General features: G+C 44.3%; 1 protein-coding gene across 1 annotated transcript; it reads right to left on the bottom strand.

The window, feature by feature from the left end:
- Window positions 1-1074: 1074 nt before the first annotated feature.
- Window positions 1075-17263, bottom strand: mmut (methylmalonyl CoA mutase). The gene is made up of 13 exons (XM_075458564.1): window positions 17179-17263; window positions 15425-15857; window positions 13082-13449; window positions 12822-12979; window positions 10125-10296; window positions 9772-10020; window positions 9473-9584; window positions 7001-7116; window positions 5784-5899; window positions 4824-4955; window positions 4553-4700; window positions 2738-2905; window positions 1075-2066 (listed from the first exon to the last, which is right to left on the bottom strand). The coding sequence occupies exons 2-13, from the start codon at window positions 15819-15821 to the stop codon at window positions 1938-1940; spliced, it is 2265 nt and encodes a 754-aa protein (XP_075314679.1). The 5' UTR covers window positions 15822-15857; window positions 17179-17263; the 3' UTR covers window positions 1075-1937.
- Between the last annotated feature and the right edge of the window lie 341 nt (window positions 17264-17604).

Here is a 17604-nt window from a genome sequence, read left to right as displayed (position 1 = left end):
CAAGGTGGAAATGTCTCCGCAAGAGCGCTTTCCAGCCGTTAGACCCGAATAATATTTCTGTCATCCGCCTTCTTTCACGCAGCTCGGTACCAATTCAATTCAATTCAGTTTTATTTATATAGCGCCAAATACAACAGAGCCCGGTACTTGTTGAAAGTTAACTCTGGACCAAATCCAGATTAAAGACATGGGTTATAAAACTCTATCAACGTACTGGTTATTCTCGATTGCCCCACTGGTCAAAAGCCTCATATAAAACAAAAGGCTAATAATGACGACTGGAACCCAAACCCGTGCCAGATTCTTTGTTGCTCTTAGTCATCTTGTCAGCCAAGTGGACAATCCTTCAATGCAGACTGGGACACTTGAGCATTCACATGGCTTAAATGATGAGACTATTCTGGTCACCCCTGAATGTCATTGGAACAGTCAGATGTGTCCTTCACTGCGTTTTGATTCAATTACATGTACACACATAAGTCTTCACGTGTTATTGACCATCCAAGATGGCAGATAAGAACAGGCACGTGCACAGCACATGAGCTTCACCTCAATCAACCCGGTTTTGGAATCAAATGGTTTCATTTCAGGGCCCATTCAAAGAAAAAAACACCATTCCAAAATTAGAGCCAAATCAACAGCACAAGATGGGAAGAGAACATTGTTTGCTTTGGTGCTGCGAGCAAACTGTGGCCCAGTTTGGCATGATGGCGCTGGCAGAAATACACAAAGTCCCATCAACGTGGAAGAAAAACATCATGAGCGCTCCATCACTGACCTGCCGCACTTTCTTCATCGTGTTGGGGCTGGATAGTAACCAAACGTTCCATCACCGCTAACGATCCTTGGGTCAATCTGGCAACATATCTGATGTTTGGCCTCTGCAGAAGTTTGAGTTCCATGGTGAGATCCAGCGAGGTGTCAAATATTATTAATATAATATGTTATAATAATTGTGATATTGACCCATTTCTCATTACTTAGAATACTTTTGAAATATAACATTTTGAAACATTGAAACAAAATGTCATCTTTGAAAGTTTTGGATTTCACATCATTTGTACACGACTCGCATTTGGAAAGTTTACACACTTTATTTAGACCAAAGAATGCTGAACATGATTCAGAATCTCAAGTACAAAAATACCACTTCCCACCTGTTCAAAAATGACAATCAGTGTTCAACTGCTTTGCCCTTGAACACAGGTCATTCATATCAAACGGTTGCAGGGAAGCAGGACAGTAAAGGAAAAAAGGCCTCGTTCAGAAAGACATGATCCATGCGAGTAAAAAGCAGGAATAATAGTTCATAAGCGCTTATTTATTGATTTTTTTCATTTATGTTCATAGATCTGAGATCTTCCCCATCTCCACTACACTGGCATTAATCACACTCATCTAGAAAACAGCACACGGACACTCAGAAATGACATTCAGCGTAGGTTTACAGTCCAATGTTCTACCTTAGACACCAAAAAAAACAACAACGTCAACCCGAAGCCAAACTCCTGTAAGGTGATGGTCCTGATCTTAACGAATGCAGAGCATCACTGTTGGTATTTCTATCACAAATATATGTCTTATTTATCTCACGTTCGGACACTTCTGAAACCTTTAAACGATATTAGTAAACATACCCACCCTGCAATGAATTTAATCCATGCTCACACGGGGGTGTTGGGAGATTATGTTCCTGTCGATGAGGTTAGGTGTGTCGTTACATCTTTAGATCGAGTGAGAAACACAAACGATGTAATTAATACAACTGATGCTCTGACAGTGACCTCACAGTGAGGACTGACATTTCTGTTCTTTACATCTTCATGCGGCTGGTCAAACGGATTCTGTACAGACGCGTTGGGTCCCGTAAGTGACACGAATAACCGGCTTCTTCTTCTTCTTCTTCTTCTTCTTCTTCCTCCGAGGGCGTCTGTTTTTCACATGGCTTGTCGTATGTTCTCCAGGCTCTTCTCAATGCTGTCGATCACCTCGACTGAAGCTTGTGGGATCCTGGTTCCTGGACCGAAAATGGCGCACACACCGCTCTCATACAAGAACTCGTAGTCCTGCACACACACACACACACACACACACACACAGAGAGGGAGGTGGGACACAGATTAGGCCCACGGGGCCCCCCCGACACATTGTCATCCTTAAAAAGACTAAAAACCCCCTGGTTAATGTGGACAACAGCTAATGAGTAATTTAACATTCACTATTCGGCGAAAAAAAAAAGATGTGATGTGATTATGGTGTTAACAACCCACGGTTCATTACTAAAATTATACTGGGGGGGGTGTGTGTGAAGGAGAGCGTTTTGCAACTATGCAGCATCAAACTGACAGTGACATTCAGAAGTTCTTATTCTCATGATATAAATCCCAATCATCAGTTGTTTCTTGGCAGCAGGATAACACATTCAGTGAGTGAACAGTCCCGCTGCAGGCTTTGCCCTAAGGAGCTGGAAAAGTGATGAATTTTTTTTCCTCATCAAAAGCGAACTGAGTGGAAGTCGGATACGGTTAAACATCGTGGGATATATATGCCCTGACACGTGACTTTCGACAGTTAAAAGGAACTGAATGTGGCAGAATTTCCAACCGACACCAGCTCATGAGGCTGAATGCGGTGAGATGGAAAAGCTGGCGGGTAAAACCTTTGAGAAAAATGCTGCACAGAAAGGCTGGATTAGCTCGTCTCTACCATCCGTGTGACTGTGACACTCAGAGGTTACCTGTGGCGGGATGACGCCTCCACAGATGACCAGGATATCCGGCCGGTTGAGCTTCCGTAGTTCCTTGATGAGCTCTGGGACGAGGGTCCTGTGCCCCGCGGCGAGCGTGCTGACCCCGACGCAGTGGACGTCTGCGTCCACCGCCTGCTGGGCCACCTCGAGGGGCGTCTGTTTGAGCAAACACCCAACATGTTAGGGGACAAATACAAAATGGTACCGATAGAGATTATCATACAAACTATAAACTAAAGTCAATTCATGTGGATGTTGTATATATATGTGTTTATTTCAGATCAGTTTCAGTCCTCCAGAGCTGTGCCCTGAGTGCAAAGCGTCTTGTTTTATTCTTTATTTCCCCAGCGCCAGAGGCCGCGCTTCACACCAGGCTGTGTGATCAGTGGCTGAGAGCTTATGCTAACTAAGTGTTGCCGCAGGCCTCATCCCGTTTATATGCACACTGGAATGCGAGCTTCCCTCTGGAGCTTGTTTTAATTTAAAATTTCTGCAATGAGCCAAGCAAACAAACAGCAACCACACGTTACAGGAAAAAGTAATGGCATGCGGCCCCGTCGCATTGGCCAAGTAGGATCCAGCAGGAGCTCTGGGGCCGACGCCGTTGTGCGTTACATAAACAAAGAGCTGCGGCTGCCTTCGAACAGTTACAGCATTTTGCCAAATCAAATCAGATTACATAAAACTGGGATTCCCAATCAGATTTTTGTTTTTCCCCCCCAAACTTCACCACGAAGAAGCAGTCATTATTCCAGCTTTCAATGGTTGTCATTGTCTAAAGCATTGTGGCAAATATAAAGAAAAATCTTATCCGAGGCTAAATTTAGATGGGCTTTTACCTAAATGAGTATATCCTGGATTTGTTTTTCCCAATCATCTGTCAAAAAGCCGCATTTCCGCCTTAAAACCACCCGATCTCTGCGTCTAAAGGCGATTCTACCTGAACGACCTCCCCGTGAACCTTCCTTCCACGAAGCACCGGTTGAGTCTTTACCCTTTCGGCCACACTTACATGCTGCGTCCACTCCGAGTTATGCTCACAATATAAATAAGTCACCTAATTATAAGCTTTACGTAATATTTTTTTGCACAAACCAAATTGTTTAATTTAATGTATTTTAATTTAATTTGATTTGGTATGTTAACACAATTACTCTAAAAGCTACAAAGAAGAAGAAGAAGAAAATGCCAGAGGTAGGGCTTCGAAATCACAGCACTTTTAATGTCAACATCGATCCAGAGTCTTATCTGTCCGGTCACACTGAGGTATGTGGTCTCCATCTGCTCACCGGGCCTTCTCTTAACTAGCTAACTCCAAGTTGGTTAGTTCTTTTCCTGAGCAGTTTATGGGTTTCATGAGAAAGGGCTGAAAACGTCTGTAACTTTCGCTCTTGCCAAATAGCAGAAAATGGCCGAGTGATCTCAGGTGTGACGCCAGCAGGAAAATCCTCCGGAGCATTTAGGGCCAGTTAATAAGAGCTACCGCCTCGCTTTCTTTTCAGCTGGCCAGTTTGCTTTATCCTCGTTTTACTTTATGTTACCAGGAAATAAAATCTCTTTCTCTGAGATAGACAGCAGCTAACGGCCTGCAGCCACTTTCCACTGGCTTGAAAACATTTTTTTCATTTTTTTTCTTTTTTAAACTTTAAACACAACAGAACCTTTCATAAACAAGAAGGCGACCCTCATCTGCTATCCTCGACATACTATTAAAAAATACTCGGACAACTTCCTATTTGAGAAACCTCACAACCTCTTGACGCACTCGTTGACTCTCATGTGACAATTGCTTAAGACGCTCGCCTGAAACAGCGGTCCGATGTCGACGTCGAACCCCAGGTCGGCAAACCCGGTGGCGATGACTTTGGCCCCTCTGTCGTGACCATCCTGGCCCATCTTTGCCACCAGCAGTCGAGGGTTCCTGCCTTCGTGGCTCTTAAAATCTGCCACCCTGGGTTTTTGGGGAAGGAGGGAAAAAAACAAAAACAAATGAGATATCAGCTCATCGATACATCACCCTGCGCATTATGAAGACCGTGAAGGGAATTCTGTTGTCACCACCGCACCCTCGTACCTGTTGTGGGCCACCGAGATCTCTTCATTCTCTCCAAACTCGCTCCGGTAAGCCCCGCTCACCATCCTGGTGCTGGCCTTGTGCTCACCAAACACGCTCTTCATGGCGTCGGTGATTTCGCCGACGGTGCATCTGCGCAGAGGAGCAGCACGAGGGGGGGGGCAGGAGGGGCACGTTCGTCAATGCGATTCTCAACTCAGTCGTTTTTCCGAAAACATTTCTCGGGGTCAACGGGCCTAACATTGTTAGAGGTTTCCATATTCTTATCCGAGCGATTGATTTCGTCCGGTCTCCCATAATATTACTGATACAGAGACGGTTACACAAATGACGTGTAAGTTTCGTGCTCAAATGTTAGTTACTGTCATTTCTGCTGGTGGTGCTATGAGAGTACACAGACTGTACAGTGTGCTGTTATGAATCGAGGGGAAACTGGTGGTAGAATTGTGTGAGATTTTTCCAATGGTACCATGACTTTTCCACGGTCTAATTCGTTTTATCCATGTCTGGGAAATTGATTTGATAATGCTGACTGCACAAAACAAAGTTATTTTCACATGTGACCTGCTTGTCAAACCAGCAGCATCTGAAGGCATCACTGTTAAACGATTGTGCGGACGAGAAAATCAAATTTTTCTTTATCTAACCGCTATAAAAAAAAAAAAGAAAGACATTGCAAGTTCATTGAGAAATCTGGGCAGAAAATTTCAGGGGTAACGTTTCACATCAAACTCTGAAGTTACTCAATAGAGTAACGATCCCAATAGAGTAGCATCCAGCAGGATCAGGCAAAGATTCCACATAATGTTCCTACTCCTTTTGCCTCGTGACTTTGTTCGCCTGTGTTAGAAGTTGTCATGTAACAGCTTCTTGCGCACCACTGTTAAAACATACCCCTCTTGGGAGGAGATTTGGAGAAAAATATATATATAGTGTGAGCTTTGTGTGAGGAGGTTTGACCTGGCTCGTGCTGCCTCCACAGCCAGTTCCAGAAGGTTGCCCTCCCCGGAGCGGGCACACTCCTCGATGGCTGCCAGGCACTTCTTTGCACCCTCTGGGTCACGACTCTCCTTCACCTAGAACACGAAGAGGGCTTCAAGGAGCTGTCGTTCACCCAATACATGCAGCGTATATATTCGTGTGGCAGCTGGTTCATTTTGTGACTGTGAAAGACTTTTCCTCCAGAGGCTAAAAGATGACTTCAGCCCCGAGTGTGCTGCCTTTCAACTGAGCTTCAAGGTTTAGGGCAGATAAGGAAGTTTAAGTCTGCGGACGTGAATCTTCACTAAAACCAGGAAGCCCACCTCAGCTGTATCAACTGAAATCTCTCCACACCATCTATGGGGTTTCTGTCAACATTGAACCCAGTTTCATCCGGTTGCTTTTCGTGTGGAAAGGCGACAGCAAGGTGAAAATGCTTAAAACTTTAGAATCCTATCAAGATCTCATAAATTCAGCCCCAGAGTGCGGTCCTGAAAACAACTTAAATGATTAGCTGATGCAACAACCCTCCTGAAATCGTTTTTTTTTTTTTTTTTTTTTTCACAAGACACAAGAACAATAACCCAGAGGAGGATTTGGTTGTCTTATTGGTGTTCCTTGAAAGATTTTTCTCATCGTTTTTCAAGTTGGAGGGATATTGCAAAGTTCATCATGGTGACTTGTTTTGTTGCCCTAACCCCAGACTTTCAGGGCACAGAATTCGCAGCGTTTCTGAACGGAAGGAGCTAACGGGGTCAGCTTTTCTGCCGCGATGACGTCGGCGCGGGTGAAGAGACAGAACCTCGCTGACATTCCTGAAACTACAAACGTGGCGCTCATTTTAGATCAGTTTATCGTTTACTTAGACATTTGATGGCGTTTTATTGCAGATGGGATGCCAAAGCTGGCGGAATAGTGTGAGATTTATAGCCGATGGTGGTTGCAGCTTCTCCGGCAGCTTCTACCGTACTTGTGCATTAACACTTTCAATCACCTTAACGTCAAAAAAACGCACTAGATGTTATTAAAGGGAATAAATGCACATATTTGAAATAAAAAAGAGCTTTTTAGTACATGTTATTTGCTGGTGTTGTTAACCTGCAAGGTATTCTTTCGAAATGCTTGTGGAATGCCTGGAAAAATAAAAAATAAAAAGCCAGTCATTCCAGTATGTTGGAGCAAACTGCAGCACTAACCTTTTTCAGTTTCTCAATCTGTTTCTGACGCACGCTGGTGTTATCTATGGCCAGCACGTCCACAGTCTCCTCTTTTTCCAGACGGTACTTGTTCACCCCGACGATGACTTCTGCTCCTGAGGACGCAAACAGAAACACGGTTGTTCCATGGGAGGCACTTGTTGGGCTTAGACTAGATCACCCGCAGGTACGGCTGTTGGGTTGGCTGCATCTGACCAAACGCAGACCATCATGAAGGCAGACGGTTGGAGACGTGGCAACGCCCAAAAACACCGTCACTGCTCGTTTGAAGATGCTAAATTTGCTGCTTTTACTTTACTTTTACCCTCCTGACAGTTTCGCAGTGTAACAGACAAATAAGGACAAAACTTTTACATTCCACGGCGCGCACACACCATTTAAACTGATGGCGGCGGCTGCGTGTTCTGTGGCAGAACTCATTTCCAAGCAAAATGCTACAAAAGCAAGCATTAGCGTCTGCGTTTCAGTGCAGATTTAAACTCTTTTGTTGCCTCAACCCTGCTGTGGTGTGGCCTGAGTGCCTGATTTGATCTCTGCGGGGGCCGTGACCCTAAATCGGTCCATATTGTGAAAAGGAAATTGGGAGAAAAGATACGAGAATGTTGGAATTCTACAGATTCTCCTAAGATTACATTGAAAATTACAGTTTGACGCTTTCAATCCGACGGCAAGAAAACCTGAACGTATCCGAAGCCCGACCCGAGCGATTACAATTCAAGGCCCATAACGCATGGAAATAAAAAATAAAAAAAATCCAATGAATATCAATGAGAGCTGCCGTCAGGGAGATTTTCGGAGAGAGGCAACACAGTCTGTAAAGGCTCTGCTCTGCTCCATAGCAATTATTCTGACCTTATGAGGTATAAGTAAGCACATATTCCAAAGAGAGCAGAAAAAGCCTCAGTTAATCTCCCTCGTAACAACTAGGCATATCTTGCCCACGAGCTGTCACATCGAGCCCAACGCAAACAGCAAAGCACAAACCATCCGTTCAGTGCGATGTTATCAGGTACATTAGTGTATTTTACTGTCCGAGAATGCAGCAGAGGACGTCTCCTCGCTGAGACCCTGGCGCCTGCGTCTGTTGTGCAACGCCATGTTACAGTTGTGTGTGTCTGTTCTGTGTCGTTAGTGTATTTAGTTGCTTTGTTTGGAGGATGAGGAGTTTAGAAGGAGAATAAGCGTCGTGGAAAAGTTTTTGAAAAACATTATTCACCTCATTTAATAACTGCCTCTGAAAAAGCTGTTTTCTCCGGCTCATTTACTCCATAAGTGCACATGAAACTGATTAGAGCTAAAAAAGCAACTATCCGAACAGCTTGAAAGCCAAAACCCATCATCTTTAATGCCATGGCAACAGATATCATACAGTGATATAACAGTCCCTGCTCTAACCAAAGCGTCCCACATCCATCATGTATCCCCTTTATCCACACATTCTTTCAAACCGGCAAACTTCAACACAGGCTCGGGGGCCGTCTTACGCGGCCTGTCTATAGCACTACTTTTGAGAAAGAAAGTTGGAGCAAATTCTGAGACGATGTCCCTCTGAGGGAGGGATCACAACAATATCAGAGACACATTGTACTTCCTGGGCTTTTGCCTGTCGTCTGTTGTATTTTATTTATGCGAATGTGAAAGCTCTGCAAAGTCACAGAGCGCATCCGAGAGGGAGTTCCAGGGGCATGCAAATGTTTGGGCCCCCCGGATCACAGTGTCATCGTGAGTCAGAAAATCAGCTGATTTCAAAGGGGGCACAAAGTCAGAGATGAAACGCTCTTTTGTCCATTTCAGGCCAGGCTAAAGTCTTATTTTTGCCCTCATACATACTGTATTTTTTTTTTGTGTGTATAAAAAAATTAAAAATAAATAAATAAAATAAAAAAATAAATAAATAAAAGGAGCCCTGTCCCCACATCACTTTGCTTGTAAGGACTGTGGCTTGTTCGGGGTGTTAAAGATAGCCATTAAAGAGTCGCACCAACACAGCCGTTTGATTCCAAAAGGCCTGAAAAACACGAGCAATGGTGAACTGTTCCGTGTACAACAACGTTTTTTGGAGTCTCACTCACTCGCTTTTTTTTTTTTTTTTTTTTTTTTTTTTAACTGTAAAGAATGGAACTAAAAAAATAAAACTAACCTTGTTTTAAAAAATTAACGAAATACGTCACTTTTCCCCCAAATGGGAACATCTTAAGCACAGTTAGCTATTCGTGGTAAGCAAAGTTTTAAATGCCACTTTATATCACGGCTCACAGCACAGCCGTGCTTTAAAGCCGTCTCTCCTGGAGCAGTGAAACCTAAACTCAGATAGCTGCAAGCGGTTAGCGTCTGTTAAAACATAAATGGCGGTGAATGGTGGTCGGGTACTTCCAGGCGTCGTAGCATGCGACACTGTAAAGAGCAAAGAATGAGCTTCAAAGGCTCTGAGAGGATCTCTTTCCGCAGTACCTGAGTCGATGCGGGCCTGCCTGCGTGCAGCACATTCCTCAATACGGAGTTTGGGAATACCCTCTGCCACAGCTTTGGCCATGCCTCCCATCTCCTCAATCTCTTTGATGAACTATGAAAGGGCAAAACAAAACATTTACCTCACGATAAGCAAATACAGTCACCTAGGAAGCAATCTTATCTTATTCGTGCAGTTCAGGTCAAAACTTCCACAGACTGAACTATGTTTTTGGGTTTCTTTCGCTTTGACCGGTCTGAATGAACGGCCGCACATCTTCCCGCTTGTCGCCGTGACGAACCTGCAGAGCGGTGTTGTAGACATCGTCAGTGAGGGCTTCCATCATGTGCGAGCCTCCCCAGGGATCCGCCACATTGGGGATGCCCGACTCTTCCTGGATGATGATCTGGGTGTTCCTGGCGATGCGAGCGCTCTTCACGGTCGGCAAGCCCATCGCTTCGTCGAACGAGTTGGTGTGCAGAGACTGCGTCCCCCCAAAGACGGCGGCCATGGCTTCGATCACCGTGCGGACCACGTTGTTGTACGGATCCTACAGCAAAGAGCTCACTTTCTGAATCCAAACGGTTTTGGTTTTTTTTGAGACTCAAAACTTAGAGAACTGTGCCTCAGTTTGAAATAATGATCTGCGTTTACTTGCTCTGTGAGCGACCAGCCGGACGTCTGGCAGTGTGTGCGCAGGAGGAGAGACTTTTCCTTCTTGGGCTGGAAGTTTTCTTTGATGAGAGTGGCCCATAACCTCCTGGCTGCCCTCAGCTTGGCTATTTCCATGTAGAAATTCATCCCGATGCCCCAGAAGAATGACAACCTGGCAAAGTACAAACAGGAAAGCACAGCGAAAGGAGGAAAAAAACAAACCTGTTGAAAAAGCTTCTGCTTTACTGTAGATTACATTAATATCCGAGAGCTGAGAGCCAGATGGTCAAACACACTCGCTCGTGACATGTATAACTTTAAAAAAAAAAATCTGACAATACATGAGATCAACGAGGCTCATCCAATTTCCAGACTCGCTTCACTGCTTCACTTCATGTCCAAGCCCGCTGAGCCAAGCCTCTGTATCAACTGAGCCTTTTTCACATATATTGGATAGATGAATTCAGATATATTGTCTAGAGTGCATGTACGTGCTGCAAAGTAACAAAGCAAGTCTCAAAAGTGCCACATCAGCTTAGTTGTAAGGGAATGCTAGTGTCATACAGCTGCGCTTATACATAACAAATGCTGCGATTGTGCCACAGATGTTCAGCCGAGATGAAATTAATCATTAAGTGTTTCTGGGCTCGTTCTCTCTTTCAACACGGAAAGGCTTTTAAGCATCTTTCAAATAAAACACCCGATAAGGAGAGCTTATGTAAAATGTGGCAAAAAAAAAATCTTCTTTTTTTTTTTTGGAACAAGAGACAGATGGAAAAAAGTGAAAAGACATCATTTTGAAAGCCAACATGGATTCAGAGCATCACCATTAAGAGTCAAGAGGTCAAATCTGGGTTGTGAGTCAGGAAAAAATATCAATAAAAAAAATCTAAGCCATCAGCCGTAAAGAGAGGTAATGGGCATCTGAGAAAAATGTCTTATTACACACAACTGACCGACTCCATAGTGATTAAAAAAAATCCATCTGTAAAACCCGTCTCTGAAGTCATTATAAAAAGAGAAAGGTCAAGCTCTGGACTGGGCCCCGAGGATTGAGTGTACCTCCAACTCCTGCTATTACGTGAGCGAATGAAAAGGCTGCGAATAAACATGGCGAGCGCGCAGGGAGACGGACGCACGGCACGTGATGAGAGTGCGGTGGGGAAGTTTTATCCAACTCATTGGAAAGTCCACGGAGGAGCTGACGTTGTATGGGCCTGAACGCTGAATGACTCCCAACTGATCAGCAACCCCCCATCAGGAGCTGACTTCCTTAAAGGGATAGTTCGCCTCTTTTGACATGAAGCTGTATGATATTAGCAATATCATTTATGAACATTGACTTACCCCCTGCTGCGTCCTGTGAGCCGAATTCCAGCCGAGTTTTGGGGTCCACGAAGCTAGTCCGGCTAGTTGGCTGGGGTCAAAAAAATAAAGTGTTTTGCTTCTCAAAAAAATATCCTTTCAAAAGAGTAATACATTTGCATCACAAAATGTTGTCCAGGAAAAAGTCAGACCTCCCATCGCTTGGCGCTATTTTTGCCTCCCTTGATATCAATGTGATAGCTGCACCTGTTACGGTGTTTACTGCTCGGAAGCAGGGGACTGCTCGGTCTGCTCTTTGGTCTGCACAGTTTTACATTGGACGCATTGATATCAAGGGAGGCAAAAATAGCGCCAAGCGATGGGAGGTCTGACTTTTTCCTGGACAACGATTTTGTGATGCAAATGTATTACTCTTTTGAACGTATATTGTTTTGAGAAGCAAAACGCTTTATTTTTGTGCCCCCAGCCAACTAGCCGGACTAGCTTCGTGGACCCCAAAACGAGGCTGGAATTCGGCTCACAGGACGCAGCGGGGGGTAAGTCAATGTTCATAAATGATATTGCTAATATGGGATGTCATACAGCTTCATGTCAAAAGAGGCGAACTATCCCTTTAAGTACGACTTTCAGCGACTGAAAACGAAATCCCTACGTGGTGGAAATTACACAAACGTGTCGGTAAAGCTAAAATGGCTCCACAAGCTGTCAATGGTTTAACTGCAAATACGTCAGAAAGGATATATTTATGTGATTCTCTGTGTATCACAGAGGTTCATATATAAAGCATATGATCCTCCGTGATACAGTGCCTACAGTCTAAAGCTCTTTTGGGATCAAATATGTGAGGACTCTTTCTTATTGCAAAGAAATACGCTGTGATACCAGTCATTTGAAATCTGCTGTACTTGGAGACAATTTCCTTTGCACTTGAACGACTTCATTCAAGGCGTTTTCCTCCCCCGGCAGACTCAGAGGCAGCGGAATGATGACACCACAAAGGAAAAACCTGAAAATGTCCTTGACGCTCGAGGTTGAAATAAGAGATTAGAAAACACGCCGCTCCTTTCGAACGTTCCGGTTGCGTGGGGTAAGTGGGGAGGTAAAAGGGAAAGACGATTCAATCATTAAACGCTAAAACACGGTGCTCAGAGTTCAGTCACAGAGCAGGTGCAGACGTTACGGTTGACATCTTCTGAGAAATGACCGTTTTTTTTCACAGATCACTCCCTTCTGGGTACTGTTTATCAAACTGAATGTACAACAACACCTTATGTACCATCTTTCGTCGCTGGCATTTCAGAGGTGATATTATTAAATGTCACGAGCCACTAAACTGTACATCAAATCATGCATCTTTTAACAGTTTTGCACCTTGGGGCAAAGTCGTCGATGGTTAAACCTGCTTTCAGACCAGTGCGGCAGTACTCCAGGCCGTTAGCGATGGTGTACGCCACCTCCAAGATGGCGTCGGCGCCGGCCTCCTGAAGGTGGTAGCCACTGATGGATATGGAGTTGAACTTGGGCATGTGCTGTGGGACATGACCGTGGGAGACCATTAACTTAATCCTAACAATAACAACAGTAACCTTGTATGACAGAGTGAGCATGACTCCTTCCTTTGAGTTACATACCTTGGACGTATATGCAAAGATGTCTGCGATGGCTTGCATGGAAGGTTCCGGGGGGAAAATGTAGGTGTTGCGAACCATAAACTCCTTTAAAATATCATTCTGAATCGTCCCGGTGAGTTTTTCTTTCGGCACATTCTGCTCCTCCCCCGTCACGATAAACATCGCCAGCACGGGCACAACTGCCCCGTTCATGGTCATCGACACCGACATTTTCTCCAGGGGGATCTCGTCAAAGAGCATCTTCATGTCTTCCACCGTGTCTATCGCCACGCCGGCCATGCCGACGTCCCCGTGGACTCTGGGGTTGTCCGAGTCATAGCCGCGGTGCGTCGGGAGGTCAAAGGCCACAGAGAGGCCCTGCTGGCCAGCTGTGAAAGGAGTCAAAAAGAGGTAACGGATTAGAGGCAGGAAGAGGATACGGACGCGGTGAAGGGCAGTCGTGTGTGTGTGGGGGCTCGTTGAGAGCTTCAATGAAAATCTCACAAGGAATCGTCTCCCAGTTTAACCGCCATCAACATAACGTACCCGTTGGGTGTTTTATGTTGATTCTTTGAGCGGGTCAGTAAATCACATCCACATCCAACTATAAGGAAGCCAGTCTCGTTCAAGATATCTGATTTCTCGCCCACTCCGAGAAATGCACTTCAATCTGATTATCGAGCAATGAACAAAGAGCATCTTTATTTTCATAATTAAATGACAGCAGGTTCAAATCGTAGATATTTCCGTTTAAAAACCGCGAGCTTTGGTGGCATTGTTAAAAGTTACAACTCGTCACTTTAAAACCCCTTCAAGTACAAAACTGCACGACATACATATTGCTGTAAAATTGAACTTTCTTTTCCAATTCGTGAGTAATTTCACGTTGAATTTTTGCTGACTTGGGGCCTCTTATATACCAGTATTCAAATCGGCACAAGCATAGGGGTCTGCTACTGACTGCGAAGAATCAGACGACCGACTACAACTGACCACAGAGATGCTGCATCTGAAGGTAATGTAAGAGCTGGTTTAAAGTGTATGGGCAGCTTTAATTTGAGGCTAAAGACAACCAAAATGTTGGAGGCATTTGGGCATTAAAGTCGTTCAATGTGTATTTCTTCCAATTTCTATTAAAAAAAAAAAAAAAAAAAGGTTGAATACAAAAGGATCGTTGAGAAGTCCACAAAGCCCAAAAACGTTACTAAAGAATGAGTTTCCTCCTTTTGGTGATGCTTTGCCAGTGCTTTACTGCACATGCCGTTTGTGGAACTGTCTGCCGGACGTTTTGTCCCCTCACAAGTGAACAACACCTCGATGGGATTCAGATCGGGTCACTGACTCAGCCACTGTGGTTTACTGCTACGCTTTACCTTCAAAAATTCCTGGGCGACATTCACAATATGCTCCCAGTCATTATCCCTCTGTAGCACTGTCCGGTTAGCTTTGTTGCATATGAATGAATCAGAGGAGACAGCGCATTCTCTGACCCAATACTTCGATTCAGTCGGATGCCGATGTGTCCTGTCACATCACCGGTCGCCTCTACTGCGATTAGAGGTCGTTTGGTACAGTTACATTTGAGCCTCCGAAAAAGAGGCTTCAACATCCACAAAGCAGTCGTTTTTTTTAAACCTTACATAACTGTGGCTGTGAATACCCTTACATTAAAGAAGTCGGCAGTAACTCTAACTGCTGAAAACTTGGCCTTTAATCAGTATGCTGTGCAGTGTGTCTCTCTCTCTCTCTCTCTCTCTCTCTCTCTCAAAAAAAGAGAAATGGCAACTTTAATTAAAAAAAAGACTATAATCCCAGCAGATAAACAGTATCTGACAGTGATGTGCTGAAGACCGGGTAAAAATCCAGCAAAGACCTGACACAGGACCTGAGAGATGCATCAGGCCCTTCTGTTAATCCATCTACTGTTCACTAAAGCCTCATGGTAATGTACTCCATGACAGGGTGGCTGTCAAGAAGCCATTCTTAAGGAAGAGAAGCAGGGAGAAAAGGCTGATACGCCAACGGACACAAGAAGTGGACTGAAAATCAGCGGCAACAGCTCTTATGGAGGGATGGATCCTCCCGAGAGCCCGGGCCTCAACATTATTGAAGCAGTGCGGGATCAAGACAGCTTGTCTGAGAGGGTTCAGGCTGTGTTGAAAAAGATAGGTGGCCACTTTTATTCCACAATATAAGTCAGTAAATCAATATTTGGTCTTACCAAAGCTATGTTCGTTTTATATACCTGTATTTCCATTTATGTTTGAGCGTGTTTCAATACATCGCTGCACCTTTTTCCTGTTTTTTTTCCTGAAAATGTATCGAATCAGATCAAACTGGAAGCGAAATAAATAAAACATCTACCTTTAATGTTATCTTTATAGAACTTGTTGCTCTCCTCCACGGTGCTAAAGCCAGCATACTGCCTGATTGTCCAAGGTCTGTAAGTGTACATGGTGGGATAGGGCCCTCTAGTGTAGGGAAACACTCCTGGCAATTCATCAGCACGTCCCTCCGAGTCCGCCCGGGTGTACACCGGCTTGATGTTGATTCCCTCGGGTGTGCGCCAGATGAGATCTTCTGGGTTCTTCCCCTTCAGCTGTTTCTTTGCCAGGTTGGCCCACTCGGGATGCAGCTCAGTCTGGTCCTGACACGGCACTGAGGTGTGGATCAGAGAGCGGTGTGTGTGGGACGAGGAGACGGAAGCTCTCACCAAGTGGCGGGCAGCCATCGCCGCACACGCCTTCTGTGCAGTCAGCATGCTCACTGGTGGCTCTATCAGACACACATGGAAAACCTGCAGGAACAGACACGAGGCAGTCCGCATGTTAGAGGGCAGTTTTGTTGTAGTCACGACACAAGTATTACACAGTCATCTGAGGACAATGGCTTGAGCTTACAGTCATTTTGCACAATAGTCTCAAATTGTATGTTTGAAAACAGACGGATGAAATTAACAAAAGCGCTTCTATGAGAATAATTAAATTCTCAATTTAGCGCAATTTATTTCCCAATTCAATCCTTCCCAAGTCACTCAATTATCTTTTTTTATTTTCGTCCTGCATGTATTCAGTAACCAGGAGAGTAACACAACCTTTTCACCCGTTCATCAGCAAAGTCATCTGCTAATTATCAATTTTCTCTGGAACGGCAACAATGGCCTTCTAAGTTCCGCTCAAAGCGGTCAACTGTCTTCTTTCCCCATAAATCTCACATTTGAGAGATGTCCACAAGTTCTCCAGAACTTCTCCACAGGACTCCATTCAGACCCCCTCCCCACCCTTCCTCACCCCACCCCCCTCTTTGCTGGCTGGCCAAGCAGTGACATTCTGCTTGGCCATTCTGCTTTTGCATTGTTCTGCAAAAATATCTTGGCCATGTTGAATACTGCAAACCTCTTCCTGTATCACTGCTTAAAACATCTATTTTCAATCTTTCATTGTTTGACCTGCCAGAACACACAGGGACACATGATGTGAAAACTGTCAAGGTCGACAAGCAGTCACGTTTATATAAGTGTGCACTTAAGTAATAGTACGGTCAGCATACCTGTGCCTATTAACAGTCTGTGCAACGTGAAATGGCTAAAAACGTCAGTTAACGTCATCGGCTGCGTCACAAAAATGGACGATGCCGTTACAATGTGAAGATACTGCGCAGTTATTTGGCATTTTCAATCAAATTCGAAAGGTTAGGCACATGAATTCCCCTGCGACCAGTGCATGTGAACACATACTGTCGCTTGACAATAACAACTGCCGTTTCTTCTATTCAAAAGCGACATTGTGACGAGACGATAAGCAAAACAAAACATTTAAAAAGCGATTAAATACATTTTTTTTTTACAAAAATGACCCCACTCGTTACATAACTCTAAATGCTATCACGAGCTAGTATTTTTGTTAAAAAATGACGTTTCCAATGAAAGGGTGAAAAAGCAATGCTGTAAAGTAAAAGCTAAATGCTAAGCACTTGTTAGCTAACATGACACGTCGAGCGGCTGGAACTGTCTGCCTTGGCTGGAGGAGAACAAGACAGAATTGGCTATATGAAACATTTTGCAGTCGTGTATGCTACACGGCGCTTATCATTAAGTATTTTCTAACACAATTACTGACCTTGTAGTTTGTTGTACTGCTTTGAGTTGGTGAAAGGCGTGTGTTCTCTTGTCCAATGAAGTTTCATAACAGTGACAACCAGCCAATGGCTTGCGAGAGTCAAGCACCGTCAACTTTGACCCAACACACCGGAAGTAAAAAAAATGCAGTCAAGCTTCTTGAGATAATAAATTCCTGCTTTCGTTAGCAATATAGCCAACAACTCAAATAGGGTATGTCAAACTATATTAGTACACTCAAATAGCAATGTAAACCTACTTTGTTTACTTAGTTGTTATACATGATAGAATGTCGATTACAAGCAGAATTTTAGCATTCACACCTCAGTGGGCTTCTGTGTACTATCATTAAAGCATCCGGTAGGTGGCGATATAGACGCAAGATATAACAGATCATTCTTTCTCTCGATCACACATACATTGCACA

This window comes from Odontesthes bonariensis, chromosome 24 (genome assembly GCF_027942865.1).
Source record: "Odontesthes bonariensis isolate fOdoBon6 chromosome 24, fOdoBon6.hap1, whole genome shotgun sequence".
Classification (NCBI taxonomy): domain Eukaryota; kingdom Metazoa; phylum Chordata; class Actinopteri; order Atheriniformes; family Atherinopsidae; genus Odontesthes; species Odontesthes bonariensis.
This window is presented reverse-complemented; position numbering and strand designations above follow the sequence as displayed.

What these genes read in the sequence shown, in the direction of transcription:
- mmut (XM_075458564.1), bottom strand. Translation starts at nt 15,821, where the DNA reads ATGCTGACTGCACAGAAGGCGTGTGCGGCGATGGCTGCCCGCCACTTG. An exon ending in GCTGGTCGCTCACAGAGCAA is followed by an intron (nt 10,021 to 10,124) that starts GTAAACGCAGAT and finishes TCTTTGCTGTAG; the next exon opens with GATCCGTACAACAACGTGGT. An exon ending in ATCTCGGTGGCCCACAACAG is followed by an intron (nt 4,701 to 4,823) that starts GTACGAGGGTGC and finishes CCAAAAACCCAG; the next exon opens with GGTGGCAGATTTTAAGAGCC.